General features: G+C 39.4%; 1 protein-coding gene across 1 annotated transcript in view; it reads right to left on the bottom strand.

Annotated features, from left to right (window-relative positions):
• Positions 1-2,398: 2,398 nt before the first annotated feature.
• The window catches only part of LOC135251933 (collagen alpha-1(VI) chain-like), a 34,884-nt gene continuing 9,965 nt past the window's right edge, over positions 2,399-27,317 (bottom strand). Inside the window, exons 11-34 of the mRNA XM_064329816.1 lie at positions 27,209-27,235; positions 26,910-26,936; positions 26,736-26,780; positions 21,646-21,699; positions 20,001-20,063; positions 19,655-19,717; positions 19,244-19,297; positions 19,064-19,099; positions 18,819-18,881; positions 18,439-18,501; positions 15,897-15,959; positions 15,509-15,571; positions 13,836-13,886; positions 13,679-13,714; positions 13,256-13,318; positions 9,805-9,870; positions 9,016-9,051; positions 7,840-7,887; positions 6,452-6,583; positions 5,586-5,695; positions 5,289-5,475; positions 5,029-5,200; positions 4,073-4,102; positions 2,399-3,962 (exon numbers count right to left, since the gene is read on the bottom strand). Of these exons, the coding sequence (XP_064185886.1) occupies positions 3,367-3,962; positions 4,073-4,102; positions 5,029-5,200; positions 5,289-5,475; positions 5,586-5,695; positions 6,452-6,583; positions 7,840-7,887; positions 9,016-9,051; positions 9,805-9,870; positions 13,256-13,318; positions 13,679-13,714; positions 13,836-13,886; positions 15,509-15,571; positions 15,897-15,959; positions 18,439-18,501; positions 18,819-18,881; positions 19,064-19,099; positions 19,244-19,297; positions 19,655-19,717; positions 20,001-20,063; positions 21,646-21,699; positions 26,736-26,780; positions 26,910-26,936; positions 27,209-27,235 (2,148 nt within the window). The 3' untranslated portion in view covers positions 2,399-3,366. The remainder of the gene's footprint in view (positions 3,963-4,072; positions 4,103-5,028; positions 5,201-5,288; positions 5,476-5,585; positions 5,696-6,451; positions 6,584-7,839; positions 7,888-9,015; positions 9,052-9,804; positions 9,871-13,255; positions 13,319-13,678; positions 13,715-13,835; positions 13,887-15,508; positions 15,572-15,896; positions 15,960-18,438; positions 18,502-18,818; positions 18,882-19,063; positions 19,100-19,243; positions 19,298-19,654; positions 19,718-20,000; positions 20,064-21,645; positions 21,700-26,735; positions 26,781-26,909; positions 26,937-27,208; positions 27,236-27,317) is intronic.

Genomic DNA, 27,317 nt, shown 5'->3' with positions numbered 1-27,317 from the left:
TTGTATGCCCTTCTACTGCTGGCACTGGTAGAGGGGAAAAAAGATTGTAATGTTCTATATTTATAAGTTTCATTATTTTTATGGGACATTTATGAGGTGAAAAAAACCTAATCTAGTACTTCTAAGTTTACATTTTTGAATCATGTTCCATTGAAATGCTCTTTTTATAGGCGAGGATTTGGCCTGTGTTCGTTTATTGGAGTGCTGCCCCATGTTAGAAAGGCCAGCACATGTGCATTTGTTCCTTCTCCACTTCTGGAGCTCTACAGGAAGATGAACCAAGGTTCTAGTGCAGCCATAAGAATGTAGCAAACCACTGTCTGCTGAATGCAGTCTTATTTCATTTCACTAGTTGTTAGTACAAAACAGACTATATTTGACAAAAAAAATTCCTGATTTAATATTTCAAATGATGCTTAAGTATTGTCTACATTTCATATAAAACTCAGAGGGCTACTCAGCTCCAAAACTGGAAGGATGCAGTGGGGATACAGTTGGTGAGAGAGAACATGCCCACAAAAACATCATACCCCCTCCTGTCCCAACCCCGAGAGGGAAAACTTTTTCCATAAGAAAGCATTGTAGAAGTGGTCAATTATAGGTCTTTAATCTAAAAATCTAATAATATATTTAAAACAATATCCAAAAAGCTGCTGTTTGGCTTACTGCAGGGCAAAAAACTAAAAAACCCAGTATTTGTGCTTTTATTTATTGCCAAATGGGGAGAGAGAGATGTTACATGGCAATTTGAAGCCACAGTCACTGAAAGAATTAGCAATGAGACCTAGCATGATCTACAATGGGTCCTTATTCACACCAGTGACAGACCACAGTGACAGACACGCGATTGCTTTCTGCCTGGCTTTCTCTGCCTACTTCCAGCCCTTCCTGCCTATGATGCATTGCCAGTGTATATATCTGCAGAGAAAAGGAAGGAATTTGGCCACTTGATTCAAATTACTATTAAATTTACATTGTAACATAATTATGTTGGATAATCTTTTTTTGTTGAAAAAAATTCTTATTTTAAATGCTCGTTAGAAATTACAGGCTGCTATTTTAAACATACTGCTTCACATTTTCTATTGCTTTAATGTCTCAAAAACAAAACATAAATATATGAACATTATTTAAAACATAATTCAGAAAATATTTGCAAATTGAATTTGCAAAACAAGAAAGTAATAGTATTCATTGTTCTGCTTTGGGGATAACATTGTGCATGTGCTGTGTTTACAAGGTCTTGTTAATTGTGAACACTAGATGACTGAAACAAAAAAAATTGGTAATTGGTAATGTTCCAGAATAAACCCCTTAGTCCCTGAGCAAAGCAATTTTGAGTGTCCCTCCGGGACGTCTGGCCACAGTTAGAACTGACGTGGTCAGCATTATATTCCAGACCACGCATTATATTCCAGACCACAAGGACCATCTGGAAACACTGCAATAATGGCCCATTTCATAATATCATTTTAGTAATCAGTTAATCATATCTGGAGATGACAGGGGGGATCAATGTTACTACATTACTGATATTATTGTTGTATTAATATACTTATTATCCATACTGCAGGGTGTGAATTTCTGGTAAGCACTAGGCACAGTCTTTTTTTGGCTAGAAAATGATAGCTACAGCCATGCCAGCTTAATCCCTTATGTGTCCTGATCCAATCTGTCATTTCTGCCGTGATGAAACTGCAGTAAAGGAGAGCAGAGTGTGACAACGGTCAGCTCTCAATGAGGCCTCATGACTCCTGGTTTCCTCAATCATTGTCAAGATGAATCTTTCCAGGATAGAAACTTACGGCTTGTGAACATTCAGGAAAGAGTGACAGGATGCTCAGCTGCCCTATCTACTGTGTTTTTCCCTTCTTATTCCTGGTGATGTAGATCTTATGCTCGGTTGTCAGATGCTCTGGTGTCTATAAGCCACCATTTCCAAAACACAATGTTGCGTTATAAGTTCTCCCATTTAGTAAGTCTTTGTAAAGTGTGACATTTTAACAAACTTACCGAATGCACCTGTCAACTGAGCTGGATCCAGTGAACGTCTGCTGTAACACAATATACAGAGACATACTGTATTTAAAGTGTATTTAAAGCTATAACCTGTTTGCAGTAGTACAGTGCTGTGTACACTTGGGTGTGTTTAAATGGACCCTCCAGATTCACCTTCAGCCCAGAAACAACAAGGCCTTATTTGGAATATTTTTGGACTGTCGTGACTATGGACAAATACATGTGACTGTGAACTATATTATGCAGAGAAGGGAGGGAGGGAGAGAGGGGGAGAGAGAGAGAGAGAGAGAGAGAGGGGGAGAGAGAAAGAGAGAGAGAGAGAGAGAGAGAGAGAGGATTCCCATGGAATATCAAGAGAGAACAGGAAGCACAAGGCAGGTTGTGGTTGGTGAAGCAATCTTTATTCTTTATTTTATGGAACGTACCCTTACAGCAGCTGAAAGGCTGCATTTGATTCCAATACATTGCTGAGATGTAAAACTACACAGATTTTCCGGTAGCTCCAGTTTTGGAGAGACAGTTTCAAACAATGTATTTTACATTTATCAAAAATATATCAGGAAAGCCTGAGACTTATAGGAGCACTGATATATAGAAATGTCGTTGAATGTCTGTAACACAAAGTGATGTAGGATTTTTAGTTTTTTGCTGTTTTGACATTGTGAAATTTACAGCAGTAAATGGGGAGAAAATGGGAAATCTTTAGTGGCAAAAACATTTGGTGTGAGTGATATGACTCTTAAGTCAGCTAACACTGTGGACTGAGATGAGAGGAAAAAAAAGGTTTAATAAAGACTTTAAGGACATGCCCTTTTATGGTTCAGATGTTAGTGTTTGGCTTCATGCCTGTGAACCGTCTCATCCCTGGCCAGCAATGAACAGTAAGCAAATAGAAAGGGCAGATTTCTGACCTCTGATCCTTCCCATGGTCTTTCTAAACAGCAGCGACTCTGCATTCACATTAGGAGCGACTGCATGTTTCCACACCAAGAGAAGCTCAATCACTACACTCTATAAACAAGACTGCACAGGTCCTACAAGCTGCAGTATGGGAATAAAACACCATTAAACTAGGCTGACGGTAATGTAGCACCATTGCTTATTTCAGCACTAAACACATTTTTTTTTCACTCATTTCATGACCCACAGACAATATGAATTGCAGGCGTCCTTTTTTTACTCCAAAAACAATCGAATCCGGTCATTCAAAGAAAATGTGAGTATTAAACAAACGTTCTAGGATCCTAAATTAACATACGCATCAGAAATAAGCCTGTTTTCCGCTGACCTTTTTGCCCTAGTCCCTGACCACCCCTCCCTCGTTCAGGCCAATTGGCTCCCCACCTGTCAGACCAGAGAGACCTTCCTGGACACAGTTTGGTGAAAGACACCCCTGAGCAAGGAGGGGTAGTCGGCAGCCCTGAAGAGGTGACGCTGTGCGTATGTGACGTCGTACGGGCGCCCCCGGCTGACCAGGTAACCCAGGTTGGACTCATTCACCTGGCTGCCCACGGCCAGTACGTACAGCTCGATGTCGGCGGCCTGGACCTCCTGCACCCTCTTCTCGATGAGGCTCTCCGTCACGCCCTGGGAGCGGCCGTCCGAGAAGAGAAGCAGCTTCTTCTTCCTGTTGCCGCTGCGCTTGAACTTCTCCATGACGAAGCTGAGGGCGCCGGTGACGTCTGTGGCGGAGTTCTGGAAGGCGATGCTGTCTATCTGCTTGGCCAGCGCGGCATAGTCGTCGGTGAAGTCTGCCTCCAAGTTGGCCTCTTTGCTGTACTGACCCACAGCGACACGGACCGCCGTGGGGCCCACCTTCTTGGCCGTCAGGAAGCGCTCGGCCACCCGCTTGACGAATTTGCGGGTCATTTCAAAGTTTTTGCTGCCAACGCTAGCTGAGCTGTCCATCATAATGGTGATGTCAGAATTTGTGCTGAATGAAACTGCCGAGAAAACAGAGAAGTTGCTATAAGGCTCAAAGGGACACGGAAGATTAATGGGAGATAGTAATGGTCAATGTTCGGTGCATTAGCAGGATATTTGTGAAACTTACTTGGACATTTGTAATTGGGGCACTTCTTGTCTATGAAACAAAAACACACAAAAGGAAATTATATTTGGCTCCATTCAACCACATACACAGATACTAAAAACTAAAGTGTCAATATTGGAGAATTCAAGCAATTTTCCATTTCTGATGACATAGCTTGTCAATGGTTCAATAAAGTGCAATTTTCCACCTTGGCTGCAATGACACCCAAATTCATTTCTGCACATTGTGCTAATTCTGAGAATTCTATTCTTTTGGTAATTTTCTCCCAATAATGGTTGTGTGCCTTTGTGAGTCTCCATTTGACCCTTCTTGATGGGCTTTTTTTTCTATGCATCTACATTTGTTTAGCAGATGGTGGACAGAAGCGTGCTATAGAAATACAATGGCTTTCTATGGTGGACATCTGTACACAAGGAACTGCTGGCAGTAGGCAAAGGTGGGATAATGGTGGTGGTATCCATCCATTATATTACTGGTCAGGGTCACAGGAGGTGCTGGAGCCTATCCCAGCATTCATTGGGTGATAGGCAGGAACACAACCTGGACAGGTTGCCAATCTGCCGCAGGGCACACACAGCATTCACTCCCACACTCATGCATGTCTTTGGACTGTAGGAGGAAACAGGAAGCGGACACAGGGAGAACATGCAAACTCCACACAGAAAGGCCCAGAACCCAGAACCTTCTTGCTGCGAGGTGACAGTGCTACTCACTGCACCACCGTGCTGCCCATGTGGGGGTATAGCACTGTAAATTGTTAGTTTATTTTTGTGCAATGTTATGCAAAATGCAGATTATTCTACAGTACTCAGTGTAAGTGTAAATCAAATATTTGTCCAATACAGAAAATGACAAAATTACAGCTATAGTAAACAACGTGAAGTTCAACAATATCATTTTTGACAGTGTTCCTTGTTGATCAGAGTAATATATATATCAAGAGCAGGGAAATGTACCTTGACAAATGCTCGTTGTCAGGTTTTGCAGGAAGGACTCTTCAAGAAGTTCAGCAAAGTTGTCCAGGATGAAGCTGAACCCTGGTTTGGGGTCATTCTTGCAAACAATGTCCCCAAGCTGCTCCTCATTGGGGACTCTACCACTATAATCTTTAATGCCCAGGCCCCCGACCTGCAGATTCAACAGAAAATGAATCAATCAAGCTTGGGTCTGGGAGACAAGCAGTGAGATGGTAGGTGTCATTGGTTGATTCCCCTACCCTGACGCCTTTGTTGCACAGCACGTTGAGCGGCACATCGTCTCTGGTGATGTCTGATCGACCGTCTGTTATGACCAGCACCACACTGGTTTCTTTCTTGAGACGGTCGATCATGTTGGTCAGGGAAAACTGCAGAGCTTCTCCTGTGTAGGTGGCCTCAGCAAGCCACTTGAAGTCCTTCACAGCTCTGGAAACACATACATGCATATACGCTTACTCTGGAGCATTGATTTTTAGTCTGAGAACATTTCACCATTACTCTCACACTTTTTTTGATGTTGTGATGAAGCACCATACTGTTTGAGTTCTGTGAGGGTATTTATGTTGCTGTCTCCAAGCTGGACCACTTCCTGGGCCTTCTCTCCACTGTACTGCACCACACCTACCCGTGACTCGTTGAACCCAAACTGTGGAAAAGACAGAAGACAGAGTCAGAACCTATTGTCTTACTGCTGCCAATACGCCACCACCGCCATGACCTGCTATTTAACTGTTGCCATTGCCCTTCACTCTATAAAAACCTGCTGTCTCAATACTGCCAATGCCTCACTCCTTCTCGTAACATGCTGTCTGTCTGCTAGAAATGTCCCAACCACTCTTGTAACCTGCTGTGTGCCCATACTTGCCAACCATCCAAATTTTCCCAAGAGACTCCCAAAATTCATTGACCTCACCCAGTGTCCTCCCAGGGTCACAATTCTCCCACATTTCTCTCGTTTCAGGACAAACTGTCACATATTTGACTTTTCTTTTTGTTATCACAACCTCTCCGTATAGCGTGTAGGCCCTACGACTCAAAAGTTCTACTCCTTCCACCCAGATGCTTCCTCATGTAGGTGCTTCCAACCTGGAAGTTTAAAAATAGTAGCATAGCCATACTTTTGCCAGCTGTTGGCACAAAGCAAAGCTTCCAGTTTTTATAGTGTACCGTTATTGCTAAACTAGTTTGCTAGCTTTTTTTTTTACATACTTAAATATTAGCCAGAATGCAGAAAACAGTGTCGCTGAAATTAAAAAATTTCCCCCCACTTCCCCTCTGAAGATCTTGCTATTTCTGATTTCTCAAGGCACAATGAATGTGACTGCTACCAATGCCCCATCCACTGCAGTGAGAGAGTAAACAATATATTCACAAACAAGCTTAATTCAGATAAAGACCTAACCTTCACTTGCTGGTCCTTCACCAGTCTGTCAATCACAGTTATGATGAAGTCCTTGGCTAGGGCGAAGTTGGATGCTCCAATACTCTCAGAGCTGTCAACAATAAATGCAATGTCCAGCGGACCACATTTGCACTCTGAAAAAAAACAACACAGAAAGAGCATTGGTTACCAGTACTGCCCAATCAACTACAGAGAGGCAGGTTACCAATCAGGGAAACTGTCCTGTACAAGAATTCAGTTTTTTCAACATTGAGTTAAAAAGTTTTTACTCACCACAACAAGCTGGGAAAATAAGAAAGAGAATGCATTGATGGTGAGTTTATGAAGAATTACATGTTGAATGTCTCAGTACTGCTGAATGAAATATTATTTTTTTTCTTTCAAACAAATGCACTAACCGCAGTATAAAACAAAATACATATTCTGGGATAGTTCAATATTATTTGGTTATTCCCTGCTTCTCAACATTGTTATATATCTTATTATTGTAACTTTGTAACTAATGTTTATTCTGTGAGTTCAGTTCCAGTTTGCCTCTGGTTTGGATAGACTTGAAAAAGATCTCAATATGTTTTTATTAATGTCATGATTTTTTTCAACACCTTCCTCCTTTTTACATGTAAAATCTGTGTAACAGCTCATAACTTGACAAATATGGTGTGCACATGCTTGGATCAAGGATCAAATGAAAATGAACTGAAAATGAACTACCATAAACAAATAACCAAAATCAAATGGTTTCCAACCTTCACAACACTTTCATTTACAGTGTATGTGCAGTCTCAGCAGTCAATGTTTTTAATTAAAACTTTTAAAAATATTTTTACAGAAAGTTTTGTTAATTTCTATATATCAGGTAATGTAATGGCTTTTATTTGATCAACGTTTGTCCTTTACTTTGTCTCAGAGGTAATGTAAATAGTACTTGTAAATAAACTGAGTTGGGTGGGCTGGTTTTAGCAACTGTCGAACTCACCAAACTGTGCTTGTAAAGTGAAAAACGTCAAGAAAAGAAAAGTTAAACAAATGTTGATTGAATCCCAGACAATGTCTGGATTTGTCCTGAATATCTGATTGCATGTGGGGTACTGGGTACTTTGTAATCATTTTTCAGATACACCCAGGTATTTTATTTCATTGGAGTTAACTGTAATCAGCCAAATGGTAATGCCTTTGCTCTATTTCACAGTGTTGGTTCAGCTTTGGATGTAAGTTTAATTCAAGCAAAATAAAAATTTCTCATGTTTTCCAGCCATCTAAAAAAAAAAAACATGTTCCCTGCTTCTTCGTGTCTCTTGCTTTCCCCACTCTATTGTAGCCAGATGTAGTGGTTGGATGACATGTACTGGGAGAAGAAGCATGCAGGCTAAGCAAAGAGAGTCAAAAACAAAGTACTCACAGCACATTCTCATGATAATGTCGAGTATCTCACATTCCTGAAGATAAAGACAAATTATAATAAGTTGCAGCACAGAGTGATATTATTCAGTTCACAGAGACCCTGTTTCAATTTAAAATGATATTTCAGTGGTCCACAAGTGCTGTAGAAATCAAGACTGTGGCATATTAGTTCATGTGGTTTCCATTACTATCCGTAGTTTCATAACAGCCCATTGTGAAATAATATAAAATTCAGCATTCTCCTTTGGGTCTAAGTTGAAAGGTTTCTGTTTAATCCTGTGGATACCATTTTGAGTTGTTATACTGCACATTATCATTTTCCAAAATACATGCCATATTACGTCGATGGGCAATATTTAATCCTTTAGAAAATTTACTTTGACACTTTCACTTACTTTTACTGTCCACCGAGCACTGGATGTTTACCAGGTGAATATGTGGTAAAAATAGCGCACATGATTTGGTAATTACCACAGACTAAAAAATTGGTAAAACCGAGAAATTAAAACTTAAATACTCAAACCCTCTATTGCCTCTCAATTCAAGTCACTGTCTTGTAGTTATCAACAGTCTATCTTGGTTATAGCCTGGCTGTAATCGTGTACTTTCTAGGAAAGTAGGCACTACTTAATTTCTAATAGAGGTGATTCCAAGAAAGTATCATTTATATTGCAAGGAAGTATCCTAGGAAGGCTATGAAATATAGGAAGGCTACAACCAACCTAAACCTACAGTATGATACCTACAAGGTAGTGACTTGAATTGATACGTAATAGAGAAGGTGTTTCTGAGTATCTCAGTTTTAGTTTCTTAGTATTTACCTAATTCTTTTCAGTGGTAATTGTAATAACCCAATTATGTGCAGTTGTTTACCTTGCATTTACCTGGTATATACCTAATACTTTAGGGACTGTAAAAGAAAACTTTTACCCTCATTTCTTTGTACCTAACCATTAAAGCAAGAGTATTGTTTTCATTTAAAATATTTCAAGTTCAACTGTTAGAGCGTAACTAAATTCGTACATTTGTTACTTTGAGGTAAATTCAAAAACATTACAGTACAATGGCGCCAAGTGTAATTGGTATGGCAGTCTGTCTCTACACAGTCGATTTGCTGTTACAGGCTGGTGGGCTTGACTTCATGCAGTCCTCATCATACTCACATCAGCACCGGCAGGGCCAGGTGGGCCAGGTAGTCCCTGAAAATAAAAGTCAACACATTTAGAGGCCTTTGGGAATTATGAGAGCCATGACTAGTGATGATGCATGTTTATGGGTGAAGTCATGGCCTTATTATTGAATTTTATACACAACTATGGCATGGAGTGCATTTTGTTTTCACAAACATATATACAGTGTCCTTCACAATTATTCACATCATTGATAAAGATGAACTGAACAACTACACATTAACTACACTATAATTAGTAATAATATTGAACTAGATATTTGTAAAATATTAAATATTTTACTTTCATTATGATTCAATTAATTCAAAATAACACATTTCTCAAATAATACATTTACCCTCCTCTTGCCCCCAAAAACAGTGTCACAAATATTTATATGTGTTTACAGAACAAGATGAGAGAACATGTCACATCACTTTCAGCAAATTATGGAGAAAGCCATTTAATTCAATTTTCTAAATTAAAATAACCACATTTCTCCTGAATCCTGAATGTGTTGAGGAAGCTGTTGTTCTCTGTAGATGCTACAGACCAGAAATGCATAACATGTTGCCCATTGTGTTGTTTTTCATAAAAACAACATAACACAGAAGTGCACACAAAAAATTACATTATTTAGATTTGGGAAGAAGCTTGTTGGTTTGTAAATATTGTTGTTTGTTTTTTGGGGTTTTGTCTACTGCACAGCCTATTGTTGTGTCTTGACATGTTTTTTTGAACAAAGTGCTCCATCTCGGACCCCATAAACCCCATAACACTCACCGGCCTGCCCTCTGGTCCCCTGTGGCCCTTGGCCCCCTTAGGACCTAAATTTCCGGGCTGGTCATTCTGCAGAAAAGACACAGAGTACGTCACAACAAAACACTATTCCAGATACAATGTAAGGTACAGTAGGACCGCCATTAAAAATATGTGACTGAAAATAATGTCTGGATTCATCTGGATTATCATTCAGCAGACATGGTAAAGATTTAGTTTACACAGTAAGTGGAAGATACTGCAGCTGTCTAAGCTTAAGATTGGCTAACAGTATATATACTTTTCAGAAATTTCAGTTGGGCCTGTTGCACTTTGAAAACTCAATAATCAGAAAACACCCAAACCTGGTTGCAACTACTGATAGTGCCAAACAACTGACCAAACAACTGACCAGAGTTTGAATCCTGAAAGAAAGTGCACAAGCACCTCCCACAATAACAATATATGTCCTCACACAATAATTCAGACCACCTGCTCACTTCAAAGCACAAGTCTGCAGACTGTGAAATCACACATGCTGTTTCAATTAACCTGAAAATTCTTCAGTTCAAAGAAGTGTTCTGCCATGGATTAAATAAAACCTTTCCACTCATGAAAGATGAGGAATCTTGGGCACAATGACATAATTTACTGTTTGCCAATGAACTTTGACATTGTCATTAAAACAGCATTACACCGATCAGCACATATAACTGTAATGAACTAACTTTGGACGCGCTTCTAAATTTTGGGAGTCAGCTTGGGAGCCCAATTAATGCAAATATATCCAGTTGAGAGAGAAACCAAGATTTAAGGGGTCACTTTACGAGGGAATCTACAAGTGTGACTAAAGTCAAGTGAGTTGTAAGTGTTTGGTGCCAGTGGCCTCACACTAATTACACCACAAATAGCCATGAACAACATGTTCGCTACTGATTTGAGCAATCCTTATTCATAACACCATTGGCATCAAGAGTATGTGGCAATCTTTACATTATAGCAAAACTGGCCAGTGATTGGAACCGAGTCCTGTATGTAAATCTAGACAAATGCTGTGATCCAAGTCAAACATATATTGAACTCACACTAGTTTTGTTCAAGCATTGAAACAAAGCCTTTGGAGTCTTTGCTTGAAATGCAATCGCTATGGATTTCTTCTGAATGCTTCCACAACAGTTCGAGAGTAAGAGCCCCACTAAAACAAAACATCTGCCACAGATGTCCGCAAGAGCAGTCATCTGTGGCAGTCGCAGAGCAGTCACTTCACAGAGACCTCAGATAGAATCAGCAAATACTTTCATATAAAACAGCTACTCTCTGCAATCTATGTTAGAGAAATATAAAATTAGACTCATTTGACTCAACAGACATGCACTTTATCCTCTTTCCTGCAGAATCAATGGCACAACCTGTATTGATGAAGGGGATGGATTCAAGAGAGAGATAGATGTGAGTAAGGGAGAAAGATTAATTTACATTACACTGTAGTGTAAACATTTAAAGAAAGTACAGAAAAATGCCATGCTTGTCTATAATGCTCAATGACAAGAAATGTTTAGAGTGCATTTAATCTGCAAACACTTAACACACACATACAAAATGGCAAACCATGGAAACCAGTTAAAAACAATCATTCATGTTTTATAGGCTACATTCTGATCTAAGCTGAACAATGCTCTATTATGCTTTCCCTTTAGCAAACCCAAAGTAGTATTTAATGGTCTATATAACTGAGGGAACACCAAGTGAAAGATTTTATAGAAGTTCATATTTAAACACTTTTCTTTTGTGTGTATATTTTTCCAAAAACATATATTTCCTGTATCCATGAAGTCATTTGGAACCAGGGAGGTTCTGTCCTTTGAATTCTGATTAAACAGCCAAACACTGGTGCAATCGTGAGGTTGGACAATTACTGAAATGATAATGAGGTTCAGACTCTTGTTTCCACAAATGCAGTCATACTAGGCGCTTAGTTTTTGATTGCCTTTCATTACCAAGAGAAACTTGCTTAAAACTACATTAGCTACTTATAAAAAACACTTTTCAACAAGCCAAATAAAGATCTACCAGCACCAAATGCCACTAAACTGTATTCGAAAATGTGCCACTCTCTTTTTATGTGTTGATCTCTTTTTAAATGTCCACAATCTTTGTGGAAACCCCCTGTGAGCTGGGTCTGAATGTACTGTAACTCTTAGAAGTCGCTGTTTCCTGCCCTTGCTCCTGGGGTGCATTTCAAGTTTTGAACTGAAATTTGAACAGACTCTTTGATGATTATTCAATCACCCCAGGGGTATTAAGCACTTTCAAATCACTCCCAGATGATACTGTAAATATCTTGTGTCGTTCACGATGACTTATTTGCTCACTTAAAGGGTCCAATAAATTGCAACTGTCACGAAGGACTGTGTGACCGAGGAATGACAATTAGCATAAAGTTTCTGATTTTGCTGTCCTTTGAAGACTGGCAGGCATGTCTCATGGGATAGCTCATAGGACAGCATGCACACCTGCAACCTGGACAGTATCCTTCCAGAAATTTGACTGAGGGAATCAGGAGACCACACAGGCAGTTTACAGCTCCATTTGCACCATTTTAGAGGGAATTCCTGTCCAATTCCAACCCCAGCCTGGCCCCAGTAGCACCTCAATCAGAAATGTGCCTTTAAACTTTAACTCCATGAATCTATTATTTGATTGCAATATGCAGCACTCAACTTAGGTATCACAAATAATGTGGACATCTGTTCCTATACAAATCCTGACCACATCTGTACAATCCTGAGGTTTTTTGCAATACAGTTTTTTTTCCTGATTTAATTATTGTATCTAATTATTGTTATTGATATTACTTAGTACAGATATTTGGCGGATGTGTAGTGGATACATCTCTCTGTGATAATTTATGGTTATTTCAACTATTTTCAGCCACTTTACAATAACTTTAGATTATTTTGGCCAAGCTGGCCAAAGTCCTGCTCTGGTGCAATGTTATAATAAAGTGTCAAAGTAAAGCAAACATATAGGTCTGTCTAAGAGGGATAAGGTACATCTCTGTATTTTTACTCTAAAAACGTCCACAAGTTCATGAACTCAGCAGATGGCTGCTTTCACAAGCTGTGTTCCCTTGTCTGTTAACAGCAATATATTCAAACCTCTTTCAGCATCTTTTCGGGTTGTTCATGTGCATGACTCTGTATTTGTGGGGGGCTTGTTATAAAAAGCCCCATATCCAATGCTTCCATGACAACTAAACATACACAGCTGGAATAACTCCACCATACTGATGGCTAATGACTTTTCTGAAACAGAATATTAAAGCAATTTTAACAAGATCTGTAGCTTGTTTTCAGTTGTTAAATATGCAGCTGTGCTGATGACTGAAAATTTTAGCAAGGAATTAGCAGAGACTGGTCTGATTCATTATTCCAGATGACATAGTGACAGATAAAACCATTCTGGGTTCACTCACATCCAGCCCAGGGTCACCTGGGTCTCCGTCATCTCCCTTGGGTCCAGGGCTGCCCTTTCCTCCCTGTGAAGATATGAGGTGCTTTCAGTGTATATATCATACATCATACAGTCAAGATCATATACACTGTCCGTGACTGGGAATAATTCTCCCCTAGAACTTTGTTACATCTTTTGAGTCTAAATTGTTTACATCTGTTGGCCACAAGCCAACTCAGCCATCCTCTGCAGCCCACAGGAGGCCCTTACATTCCTGATACCATTCCTCTCCATCAGAAACATGGCTTTGAGTCTGCCGATTCACAAAAATCTACTAGTTCATCCTGATCTGGCCATGTTTACAAACACCTCTTTAGAAGACCCCATGTGCTGCTACATTCATATCTGGATAATAAAATGTCTAATTATGAAATTAAAAACAAACCGGCTCTCCTGGGTCTCCTCTTGGACCTGGATAACCCTGCCAAGAAAATGTGATATTATTATAATGTTTTTCACCATCACAGAATTAATGAATGCAGTCTTTATTCTGATGTTGTTTCCATGCATTCAAATGCTTTCATGTTGGAATTTGAATGTACCTGGAAGCCATGACATCCTTCAGTTCCATTTCCTGGAACACCATCTCCCCCCTGTTTGGATGAGACATAAGAGTTTGAACGATTACCTCACATTTTGTTTGGTTTTCCAAACTGCAGCACTCTTCCACTGGTCAAGTGCTGTTCAAGACTGTGTACAGGAGAAACTACAGCTGGCAGCGCTAACTGGTATATCACCTAACTCTGCTGTATATTTCAGCGCATGTGTTAAACTGATTAATTACATTTTAAAGCTAGTTCATAATTTAACCCCAAATCAAATATTATTTTCCATATGTATCTGTTATAGTACTATATGCAATCACTACTCTCTGCCACTGAAATTTCTTTAAAAAACAATTATTTGGGAGTGTAGCTAACATGGCTAAAATGGCTTAGCAATGACTGTAATTACAGTAAATATACAGTGTTACCACAAACCTGTCAATGTTACATTTTTTTGCTCTTTAACATAAAGATAGAAGGTATTCTGAAATATGTTGAGCGTGAAAATGCTGTGTAAGCATTTGAATATACAATCAAAACAATAAGGTACTAAAATTATATGAAAATGACAACTCTGTTGTAGATTGCTGACATTAAATGTGCAGATGAATTAAAATCAGTCTAAGATGGCCTCCAGATTTCAAAACTCAGACTTCAACTTCGGAAATAAAGAAATAAAGAATCCCAAGAGGCAAAGAGCCAACAACGCTCTTTGCCTCTTGGGATCAATGAAAAAAATACAGACATTTAATTAAGGCCTCACTTGAACAGCTTTTCCCACAGTTGCACAAAGTTGAATATTCTCAGCATAGCTATGGAAAGACATACTATTTCCACAAATCCAAGATAGGAGCACGGAATACCAAAAAAAAAAAAGAAAATAAAAGAATAAAATTGCTTTATCTTTTTTTACAGTGACAACATCTGAGCCCTGTTTGATCTTGCTTTGTTAGTTCTAATAACATGAAATCACCAATAGAACAAAACGTTTTTCTGTTTGTAAGATGCAAATAAATAAAAAAATCAAAAAAAAAATATTGGCGCCCAACGTGGGGCTGATCATGTCCAATTGCAATCCACTGCCAATTCGGTAGAGTGTAGACGTCCGCATTTCTCCTCCAGAACACTTTTCACACCGCAGACCACACCCAAGCTCGCATAGAGTGGGGGTGGAGAAACACCTGTCATATGGGGCTTTGGTTTTCAGTCCACAAGCACCTAATCGACAAGCAGGGGGTCACTGCAGCATGATGAAACATGGACCCCAAACCGACTATGCCCGTCTGTAGATTCATTGGTATGGAGAACTACCAGCACTGGCAGGGATTTCATCCGAGACACTGGGGCTCATCCATGTATGAGCCACTCCTCAGCCCCCCAATTCAAACCATCGAAAGACTGTTTCAACTTATCCTACTCTGTTTTTTAGTCGTTGTAGTAATATTTTCCACAGAATTATCCAATGTATCAAAAGCACTGCTCCCAAACCAGGACAATCAGCACACTGAGATGACCGGTATCTGTATCTGCGGGCCCTGTTTTATGATGGAGTTGATTAAAAGTTCTCAAGAATGTCGTGAACAGCCAGATATTAGCTGAGACTATGCCAATTATTCCTATTGAGTGGCATCCCTCTTGTCCTATATGGGCAAAGGTAGGATATGACTCACCCTCTCACCAATCACACCCCTGTCTCCTGGTGCGCCTTTTATTCCCCTTGGTCCTTTGGCTCCCTGAAGCAGAAAGAGTGAGTAGTTGAAAAACATATATATGTGTAAGTGTATGACTCTTCTGAGATTAGCCAAGAAATACACATTCACCTCAGATACAGACATGTTGGCTGAGCTTCAATTAAAGAGAAACCTGTGTACTTATAGGTGGAGAGGTTGAGTTGACAACCTCTACCTCCAACCCTATGGTCACTAATCACCTTTTATTTGAGTCAGCAAGGTCACATGTGAGGGTGGAGCATTGGGGAATGACTCAGCACACAACAGGGTGACTGAGGCTATGTGAGTGAATGCAGGCTTGCCTGTGATGCTGCACAGTAACTCTCACCTCTGGTCCTGTGGCTCCCTCGTCCCCCCGGTATCCTATCGCCCCCGGCCGGCCAGCCGCACCCTGTCACAGGAACGGTACAAAACTCAGTTACGAGCGCACAAACACACATGCGCATGCACACACCTGCACACATACACACACACACACACACATGCGTGTGTACAGACACGCACACACACACGTGTGTACAGACATGCACATACACACATACACACACACATGCGCGTGTACACACACACACACACAACACAACCAAGATCCCCCCAAGGAAGTGTAAAAATTCAGCCAAGACTTTCCTAATTCTAACTCTAATACTGAGAAGCTCTGCTGGTGAGGGTGCCCAGTGTGAGTGCAGACTGGGCTCTACGATCGCACATCCAGGCCTTGGCTGTGCAGCTAGCCCCACCCACAGGCTAACATTTGCTATCAGCGAGTGCTCTGTCTCCCCTTTGATTGGCGTCGCTCACTCCCGTTGTAATGTGCGGCCTGTTGTGTGTCAAATAGCCAGTGGATAGTGAATCTAGAGGAGTGCACACACTTCAGGTGCTGTACTCTTTGCATGGCTGTGGGTGGCAAAAGGCGTTCTGTTGTCATTTCCATTTTGGAGACAGAGGTGAATATTTTTTTTAAATTCTAATGTGTACACACAGTCTAATTAAATGTTATTAAAAAATTCCACAATTGTGTTGATGAACTCTATAAAAAACAAGACTAGAGTGAACCACCGTACTGTAAAGTGAAGAATAATACAGGCTTTCAGGATGTACTGTAATTCAAACTTCCAAATGCTTGTTGTTGAGTAGCTTAACCAAATATTATACTAATTTTTTAAGAACTGCTTCTCAAATTTTCATTTCCTGACCGTGAATGTACTAACCGGCAACAGTACAGCCAGCCAAATCCTGGCACAATCAACTTTGATTTTGGTCTGAGAAATCAACAAGTAACCAAGGTCTTTCCATAATACTGGCTTGTTCATAAGGTCAGGTGTTCATAACATATGCAGTTTCCAAGCACTCCATTTATTTGGATTTATCTCCTGGCAGGGCAATTGTACTGGAAAAAAGGACTCCCAATGCATAGAAGTTTCTTTCCAAGTTCAAATGAAATAACTCCAAATTAACTACACATTCAACTGAAAACACTAAATACCAGGACAAGTCTTCCATTCATACTGAGACATCAGAGTCTGAACAGCAACTGTACAACGAATAACCGGCTTTTTAATATTTGGTCTTAGAGATTGGCAGTCAAAAAGCTAATGCCCTCTATAAATAGAAATTCTGAAGTATGCCTCTTGCCTGTGGTACGATCGACTTTAAGCCTTTCTTGGGAACATTTCTGAGGGGCAGGACAGCACAATTGAAGCCAGCTGTCACTGTGAGAGGAGTGAAGGCAAGGTTTGAGGAGGAGGGAACTGAGATCATGAGTTTGCCATCAGTCATCTGGCATATGCCTTTGAAGACGTGTAGGACTAAACTGCAGGAAAGCAATCTGAGTAGAGCCCTGGGAACCTGCGACAGCTGCAGATTGTCATGAACACTGCATGGGATTAGTTACCTGGGAGCACCTTCAGATCACCACACGGGGCACCCTACCTGAGAAATCCCCACAGAGCACACTACAAAATGCAGGCGGGTACTAGTAGTACTCTCCATCATCTCTACAAAATACAGATGTGTTATTGTACTCTACAGCATCTCTACAAAATGCAGATTTGGTGTAGTACTGTAGTATCTAGTATTGGATTCAAATGCATTCTTACATTGTCAAGTAGATGTATCTTTCAGGTGAATTTTTGAGTTCTGATCTGCAGTCTGAAACAGGGTCTGGTGCTATCTTGGTCAGAGCACAAAATAAAGTGGTAGGGCCTAAAGGGGCCATGTGCAGTAGCTAAGAATGAGACAAAATGGTGGTGAAGGGAGTCTCACCAACTCCAGCTGCTGTCTTTCTGTCTGCCTGTCTGTCTGTCTTAGTGCACAGGCACATTTTGAATGTGAAATCAGCTGAGGTGTTCCTGGACCACTGTTCTAAGATGGAGGACAGGCCCTTTGGCATGGTACATTTTTGGCCAATCCCTGACACGAGAGCCAATCCGAGGCCAGATATATCTAATAGGTTCCATCTGGGTCCTCTCACCAGCCAAACGGACTCATAAATCCACTCATCCTTCTCTTCTTTCATTTCTGCAGTAAATCCAAAGGAGACAGATGACTTCAACTCTCAAGAAAACATTCTTTGTATTTCTTAGCCTCCTGACCTTTCTCAGAAGTCCTTTGACCTTTGTTAATACAAAGGCTTTCTTTTTTTGTTTAGTTTCATCTGAAGTTACTCAGGGATCCACATTCTCTCCGGTGAACATTTATTGTATTTCACGACCTGTCCTTGATTTTCTATACAGGAAAATGGATGATTTCAGAACATGTATAATGGGACTTGTAAAAGGCTCCACTCTGGTTCCATGCCCTGAGGCTGAGCCAGCTATTACTCAATCCTGAGGGATTCCTCAGGGCCTACACACAGTAGGGTCTTCACTTACCGGCTCTCCATTGGGCCCTGATGACCCTTCCCGACCCTGTTCACCTCTGGGTCCTGGCTCACCCTGCAGAAAGCAAAGTATCATTTTTATTAATGCGAGGGTTTATTAACCTGGAGGCGGGTCTCAGATAGATTTTTGGCAGACCATTTAATATTTCACACATTTAATTTAAATCGCGAGCACTTAAAAATACAATAAGACCGACAAAACGTGTTTTACAAAATTCTGCAAATCTGTAGACCTCCGATATGCCATTTAGAGCTATTAATAGACACATACATGCAGTGACATCTAGGCTGACCCTTGCACTGAGAATCAGCGGAGCCACCGACTTTGATTCAGAGAGGACCCACTCATCCACTTAGAGTCAGCATACTCACAGCTTCTCCTCTGGTTCCTCGGTTTCCACGGGAACCTTGCTCCCCCTTCTCCCCGAGTGTTCCCTAAGAACAAACACGCACAGAAACCATTCAATCACATTGATAATAGAAATCAATGCATACATACAAATACAAACTCATTTACAAATTTAAGATGGACCTAGGGTTGATTAGTACATTTTCAATAGTTTCATTTTCTGTAGTAAAGTAATGCTAAGCAGCTTAGAAGACCATGTCCAGGTTACCCTTTCCCCTCTGGGTCCATCTGGGCCTGGTGTACCCTGAAAAATAAGGAGCATTTTCACTCAGGACACTGCACATAGACGGAGAATCTCACATTTATCCAATAGAAAACTCATGGTTAGTGCCATTAAAATGATGCCACAAAACGGAATTAAGAAATGAAGAATAATGAAAAACCTTACATCATCACCCCTCTCTCCTTTGTCTCCATTTGCACCCGGTGGTCCTCTGTCTCCCTACAAAGACACAAAACATGAAACCGCTTGATCTCAAACTTACACACACTACGCTGAACTCCAAACTTCAGGTTTTTATTTGGCTGAGTGAGCCAAACACATTTTGGACTAGAGAAACTATAAAGACTTATCAAGCTCTTATCTGCAATTACTTGTAAAAACAGCCACCTAATGACATAGCATTAGTGCTACACAGCAATTATAATTTAATCTGCATAACCGTCCTTGCCTAATGTGTTGCCACTGATAATTAGCAAACCATTTTACAAGCAAATGGCAATGATTCTTCTAGCTTCCTTCCTCACACAGAGAGAATCCTCTTGGTCCAAGAGGCCACATATGACATTTATTATTTACCATTGGTCCGAGTGGACCATCATTTCCAGGTCTTCCTGGTTCACCGTCTTTCCCAAGATCTCCCTGAAAGACAAAACACAGAGGTTATATTTATATTCCCTGGTTTGTAAAGCAGCCAGTTAACCCAGGCACTCAAATTGTTTTATGATCTCCCCTAAATAAATATATAAACTTCAAAGGACCAAATGTTAACCTGTTTCCGTCATGCATTTATGGTGCAACAGAAGTATTGTGCCACATACTGTCTTATGTAAGCTAATGCTCAGTCTAACACTTTGTCTCGTCCGCACCAACATGCTAAAAAAATTGACAACATTAGCACAACTCAATCGTGCTTCATACTTACTTTTTCTCCTTTGGTGCCATATGACCCTGGGTCTCCTTTTGGACCTGGTTCCCCCTGAAATCCCTGCGAGTCAACAGAAGATTTTATAAGATATTTAAATTAAAATAGAATGTCTTGAAGGACATATCCTCCATGTGTCTGTGATGTTATAAAATGAGAGGAAGTAATTAAAGCATACAAACACTTGGACTTTTGAAAATCAGATTTAATAATGTTTGTCTGATAGGGAAGGGCACTTCCCTTGAGCTGGTGGCCAGATGCTGTTTGACTGGACCCAGACTGATTCTTTCCTACTTCTGTGAGGAAGCTATGAGGGATGCTCCTCAGTCCCAGTCCAACAGCTATGGCTGGAATTCAATTGGGCTGCCTCTTCTCTTTGTGAATCATTCGAATGATGAATTTTAAAAGAATTACTTTTTCAAAGCATTCTTTTTTTTGTACCAGCCCCATTTTATTGGTACTGTAGTTCTGAACCTTGCTCTGCTATTTTGTTCGTTAGAAACCCTGTATAGTGGAACTTTCTGCTTGAACAATTCATAAAAGTTTGTCAACAAAAAATAAATAAATAATGATGATAAAAATACAAATAAATTAAATTAAAACATGTGAAACATATTTGTCGGCACCATCTATTGACTTGTCGGTGACCACATACATGTCGTTTTGCAGGATTGATTACATGCTTATTGGAAAATGCATGTAATTTAGCATGTATCCAGTTATTCTAGTGAAATATCTGCCTTCAGAAATTCATTGGTCAGATTGTGGGTGACATCTATCAACAGCTCAAAGCTCTTTTGTGACCCGCTGAGAGATGATTCATCCTTGTTATTTGTCACCATGCAACAAATCCATAGTTGATGTTCTTTTATTGTAATCGCAGATACATTGTTTTAGGCACCTGACAACTGCGCGGAATATGAAGCATGAAATCTGTAGTGTCTCAGGTGGATACTGGTGTACTCATAAGGTTATTTTGTTTGACATTCCGTCCATACTTTCCTCTCTCTCATTATGCTAGGAAAACACATTTCTTTTATGAAGGTCATAATTACCCACTAACTGCAGGACTAGTGAGGTAATTGTGCCAATCCAGGGCTTATGAGGACTCCAGGAGTATATGGATTGTAAGGAAAATTTTAAATCCTTAGTTGACACGCACTATAAAAAACAGGTGGACATAATTATTATTCTTTTTTTCCCCTGCATATTACACCAGCCTTTTTCGTATGAGAGCTGACAATGACTGTACTATAGCCCACCTATTTCAGTTTAAGGGCATCAATAAACACAACATATTTAATTAAAAGTTTAGCACATAATGGTCAGGGAACAAGGTTTATACCTCCAAGGTTGTAGGCTTGGTACAGTAAAGAATAAGCTGCTGAAAGTATAAAGTACTGTACTGCATTACCCTGCCAAAAGGACAAATTATTAGGAAAGGAGAGTGATGGGCAGTCCTCCATCCGAAGCTATGTTTAGAAAAACCACCAGCCAGACAGGTGATATTAACATCTGTTCTGTGTACCCTGAAGCATGGCAACAGAGAAGAGACGGCTGGCAACATGTCGCTGAGTGTTCATAAAAACACACGCAAGTAAAATAAGCAGTCACCTAGGAGACACTTTAAACAAAACCCACTTACATCTGGCCCAGGGGATCCTTTACAGCCAGCCATGCCTGGGAAACCAGGGTCACCCTGAGGACAAGAAGAAGAGCATTTAAATATACCATAGATCAGTATGCTTTCAATAGATAAAATGGTCAAGTAATGCTAAGCTCTTTATCTTTACCCCTTGGGGACCCTCGGGGTCTGGTACACTCTGAAAAATATACTGCACTGCAGGAAAATAGCACACTGTATAACAGGGAGGTTTAATGTATGGTGGGGGAAATATACTGAATAAGGGGAAAGATTAATACACTGCAATTATACATTATAACAGAAATGTTTAATTTACAGCGTGGAAATACACTTTATAACAGTGAAATATACTGCACTGGAAGCAAATGTGCTACATTACACAGATGTTTTATGGACTGTAGAGAAATACAGTATGCTGTATCATATGGAAGTTTATTGCACTGCTGGATATAATATATTTTGTCAAAGGGAAGTTAAATTCACTGCAATATTTTAGAAATTACTGAATTAAAAGTGAGTTTACTACCGTCTATATGAAAATATTAAGGCTGTTGTCCCACTACATATGGGCAGTATCTTTTTTTATAGTCCTTGAACATAGGGCCCCCATATTTTTGGTTTGAATTCCTTTTCCAATTTGTCAATTGAACAAAGGTTTTTTACTATATGGTAAAACAGTAAAAAAAAAAAAAAGATACAGTTTTTTACTTCCTGAAGAATGCCTTTGAACTTTATCTTGTACATAACACACTTTCACAATTACAATTTTATTCCATAGCCTTTTCAGTGCTGGATTTCTGCTATATTCTTGGTTATTTTTGGTTTCTGTCTTCTAACACACAGCTCTTATAACACCTTCAGATATGTTCAGGCCATCAATAAAATGTAAGATTAATTAAGCAAATGAATTAAGCAAAAAATAATATAGAAATTATTTTTCTCAAAAAATTACATTAAAGTGACATGATGACAAACAATACTATCCAGAGTAATGCTTTCAATTAATGTTTAAAATAATACTAGTACTATTTTTTTTTGAGCAGACACTATTATCAATAGTCGATAGTCACTCAATAGTGTCATTTTCCATGCCTCAAGAAGGGATCTTGGCTGCTTGTCCTGGTCTAATTACTCCAGCTTTCCAGTTCCATTTCAGAGCTCAGGAATTTTATTCAAACCAGGTTTGGGATTTACTAAAAGCCACTGAAGAACATTTATTTTTCCTTAAAAAATGGAATATACCGCAATGTATTGTGATTATGTGGAAATAAAATCATAAATATATCTTACACCAGTGTAATATATTGCAATCTCTGAATGCAGTATTAATATATTTGCAGTATATTTGCCCATATATTGGAACATGTAGAAATAACTTGATAACATAATTTAGTTCAATATATTTTCAGTATATTCAGTTTCTGTAGGGATTGCCTTCTCCTGTAGACATTATTAAATTTTTTTGATCATTAAAAATGCTGAATGTGATTTTTCAACTAACTGGAATACCCTAACAGGAGGATCTAGGGTGTTTGACCCTAAATATCCTCAGAATCCCTCTCTCCCTTTATTCTGAGCTCCAGGACCAGCAGAACAACCCCAAAGCAAAACAGATCCAACTCCATACTTCAAATAGGGCATGGTGTTCTTCTTAACATGGCCTTCATCTTTCCGGCACCAAACACACAGCTGATGAGAATATCTCCAAGGCCATTTTTTATCTTCTCAGAAAACATGTGCCATTAAAGCAGATGACAAATCCGTACTGCTGTTTTGCAGGTCCTCACTGTGGAAGAGGCTTTCTTACTAAGCAGGGTCATTTAACTGATGCCGAACTTAGCTTTGCTCCGGTATTGCATTCTGACGATACCAGATTGTCTTGAATATACCCTTTCATTCTCTCCGGGTTTCTGGCTTTACCATGATAAACATCATGAAACTATCATTTCTGTGTACCTCCATTCCAAATTCTGACTTTTCAGAAAAATATGGCTTTTGGAAACTTCCACTGATTCACATACAACAGAGAAAGTTTATAATATTATTTCCAATATTATTTGTATTTAACATGATATTAGATATCATAAGCCTATGCATAATCTCATTAAGAAAAGCCATTTTATTATTCTTAGAACAAATGATCTTCTGTGTTCTGTTGCCAGTACAAAAACCATCTATATTTTTCTTTACCGCAGCAGTCACAAACTGTTAATAAATTTGCGGTCCATAGTTTTTGGCTAGTCTCTGTCCCAGACTAGCACCATGTAGTAAAATATGTGTATTGTCCTTGGCTCTAAGTGAGAGCTCTGCTGTTGTATCCTTTTCCCACATGTACTTGTTAACCAGGGCTGACGTTTTAGGATTCAAGAACGCAAAACATACAGTGAGCTACATGATGTTTGGGACAAAGAATTAAAAAAAAAAAAAAATTGACCCTACTCCACAATTTTTAATCAAACAATTCACAAGTTCAGATTCTCAGCTTTTATTAAAGGATATTTTTATATTTTGGTTTCTTCATGTAGGTATTGCTGCATTTTTTATACAAGCCCCCATTCAGGACATATTAATGATATGTAAATGAAAGTAGTCGTATTTAGTACCCTGCCACATATACCTTTTTCATGCAATGACTGTTTGAAGTCTGTACTTTTGGGGCTAATTGGCTACGTTTTCTCTTCAGCATATGAAATGCATGTTCAGTTGGAATCAGAATAATTTTCTTGTTTTTGGCTTTGAAAAACTTGTTTGTTGCTTTATCAGTATGTTTGGGGTCATTGTCTTGCTGTAGAATGAAGCACCATCCAATAGGCTGTTTTTGCAGCTACAGTAAGTAGTGGTTTGCATCTTGCAGTGTAGCCTCTGTAGTTTTGTTTGTGAAGTCTTCTGTGGGCAGTCATCACTGACACATCCACACCTGCCTCCTGAAAAGTGTTTTTGATCTATTAGGCAGGTGTTTGTGGGTTTTTTCTTCATTATGGTGAGAATTCTTCATCCACAAACTGTAGAAGCCTTCCTTGCCCTATCAGGCCCCTTGCGATTTCACAACCTCTTTCTTTCTTCTTTCTTCTATTTGCCATTTGTCTTTGTTCCAAACAGTTGATAAGCCGAAAGGTTTCACACTATGTCTCTGACTGTTCTCAGCCTCATATTGGCTTCTTTGACTGTCATTGGTCCTCATGTTGACGAAACCAATAACAGACTCCAAAGGCAACCAAAAGCATAGAATGAAGACTAGATACTTAAAGCTCTCATATCTGCATTAAGGAAGCAAGTGAACACACTTCACTAATAAGAAGCATCTGTTGATCCCAAAAATTATGGTGTCCTGAATTGGGGAACTATGTATTCCAAAAAGTGCTGTAATTTCTACATGGTGGAACCAAAATGTATAAATATACCCTTAAATAAAAAAAATGGTTTATTTAAAACAAAAGCTGAGAATCTGCACTTTAACCATGTCAACTGTTTGATTACAAATCTAAAATTGTGGAGCTCAGAGCCAAATAAAGAAAAAATATCTTTGTTTCAAAGAATATAGAGCTCGCAGTTTGTTTACATTCAATGTCCTGTTAATGAGTTGCCAAATGCCAGCTTGCAATAGTCTGAGACTTCAGTTAAAGTGGATTACTGACAATAAATCAGTAAACCATTCCCAGAGAAAATGAACATACTGTTTATACATTTTGATATACCTTTGACAAGCTAATAAGCAACTGCAGACAGGGAAGCTAAACTTGCTGGGAATAATTCACTTGAAGACCTGCTGGTGATATAATGAGCAAACAACCTGTCACAATGGCAATTTTGTCACTGGATATGTGTAAAAAAATTCTACAGTCACATCCTTATTTCTTTCTTCTCTGGAGCTATAGGGGGTGGATAGATCAAAACAATATGGCAGAAACCTCAACCTCAGTCAGATCACTTAAAGGATGAAGGAAGGAAGGGAGGGTGTTAACTCTGAATATTCAGAGAGCCAGAGAGTTCTGGGCCAATTCCTGCAAAGTTGGTGCTGACTCTGCTCAAAATCAGGGACAGTTAAGCCCTGTGCCAATGTCAGCATTACTCAGATGTGAATGTGTGAAATCTTGCCTATAACAGTACCAGGGGTGTGTGGACATTGTCGTGGGGAGCAGGGTATTTCATATCTAATCTAAAATATAATATACAAACATTAAATTGTCTCTAAATAACCACTTAAATATGCCAATACAAATACAGTATATTTGCTTTCGTCAAATTCATATTTCAATATGTCTGTCTTGGCACATAACCTACACGAAGTTGCCATGTCGATAACAGTAACATTTGACTTTTTTAGTGGAAAGTTTGCTTTCATTGAGATTGATCATAATTGTTTTTCACTTAGTCCAATATCCTTATCACCTAGACTTCTAGAAAGGTGTTCTAGTAAATTCAGCGTCCCTGTTTTCTCTGTAAAATTAACAGAATCTGATCAGAAATAATACTATTAATAATAAATCAATAGTAACAAGAGGCTTAGAGAGAATTAGAAATACAACATGAAGTTCTGAATGATACAGCGATAAAAATACTGTTCCCCTTCAAGTAACCATCCTTGCATCATTATTCACCAATTTACATTCTTTACTGTAATGTTACCAGATCTGTTTAATTATTTAAAATGTATTTATTTTTTCGAAATGCAGACGTTATCGTGCAATAACCATGAAAGTCAAGAATGCATAGCAAAAGAGAGAGCAACACAATTTTGTTAGAAATAAGTACAAGCGCAGTACCAGGGGAATATGCAGGGGAAACAGGGACACTGAATTCAGCAGCACACCAAGGACCAGGATATATCACAAATCATTCTGTTTTCTTGCAGCCTCACAATCAAAACCAGTCTCCCTCCACTACGTGCGATCACAGTTCCCCTGCTCACAGCTATGTGTCTCCCCGGCTCTGTGATTGTGATCTCTTTTTTTTGGTATGCTGCCACACCCATGAGAGGCTGATTTTTTTATTGTCCGCATGCCCCTGCCTGGTATACGTTTTAGTACACTAGGCATTCTCAGGCCTGCATATATTGCAAACTATTTCACCACACAGTCTGTAGAACTCACCTTGCGTCCATCTATTCCATCAATCCCGTTCTGTCCTTTGTCTCCCTGTGGAAGGAGAAAGAGGAGGGGTTTTCAGGAACATGGAGCACACATTTGTTGGACAGAGAATGTAGAATAGGACAGAGAATTGATAGAAGGTTACACAGGCCAATCAGGGATGATATGTGGTCTCACCTTGAATCCTCTGTGACCTCTCTCTCCCTAGGCAAAGATAGGACAAACTTCAGTTGAAAGAATACAGCAAATGGACAGAACAGGAGCATTATTCCTGACAATGCTATTAAAACACACTGCACTGTAGTTAAATCTATGTATGTGTCATGAGCATGTCAATCCCATTCAGTACATAATAAACTCAAGAGCATGCTGCATATTCAGCTCAGCACAAGGCCAACTATTTGACACCACATACATGACTTTAACCACAATTTTCACAGGTACAGAACAATAATAAGAATGCAAATTAAGCATACCTTGTCACCTCTAATTCCTTTGTCTCCCTGTGGAAAAGAAGAACAGTTTGTTTAAAAGATCTTTAGCTTATGATGCAATAATAATAATAATAATAATAATAGAGATGCA

Source organism: Anguilla rostrata, chromosome 3 (assembly GCF_018555375.3).
Source record: "Anguilla rostrata isolate EN2019 chromosome 3, ASM1855537v3, whole genome shotgun sequence".
NCBI lineage: Eukaryota > Metazoa > Chordata > Actinopteri > Anguilliformes > Anguillidae > Anguilla > Anguilla rostrata.
The sequence above is the reverse complement of the archived record's forward strand: the minus strand, read 5'-3'. Positions and strand labels throughout refer to the sequence as shown.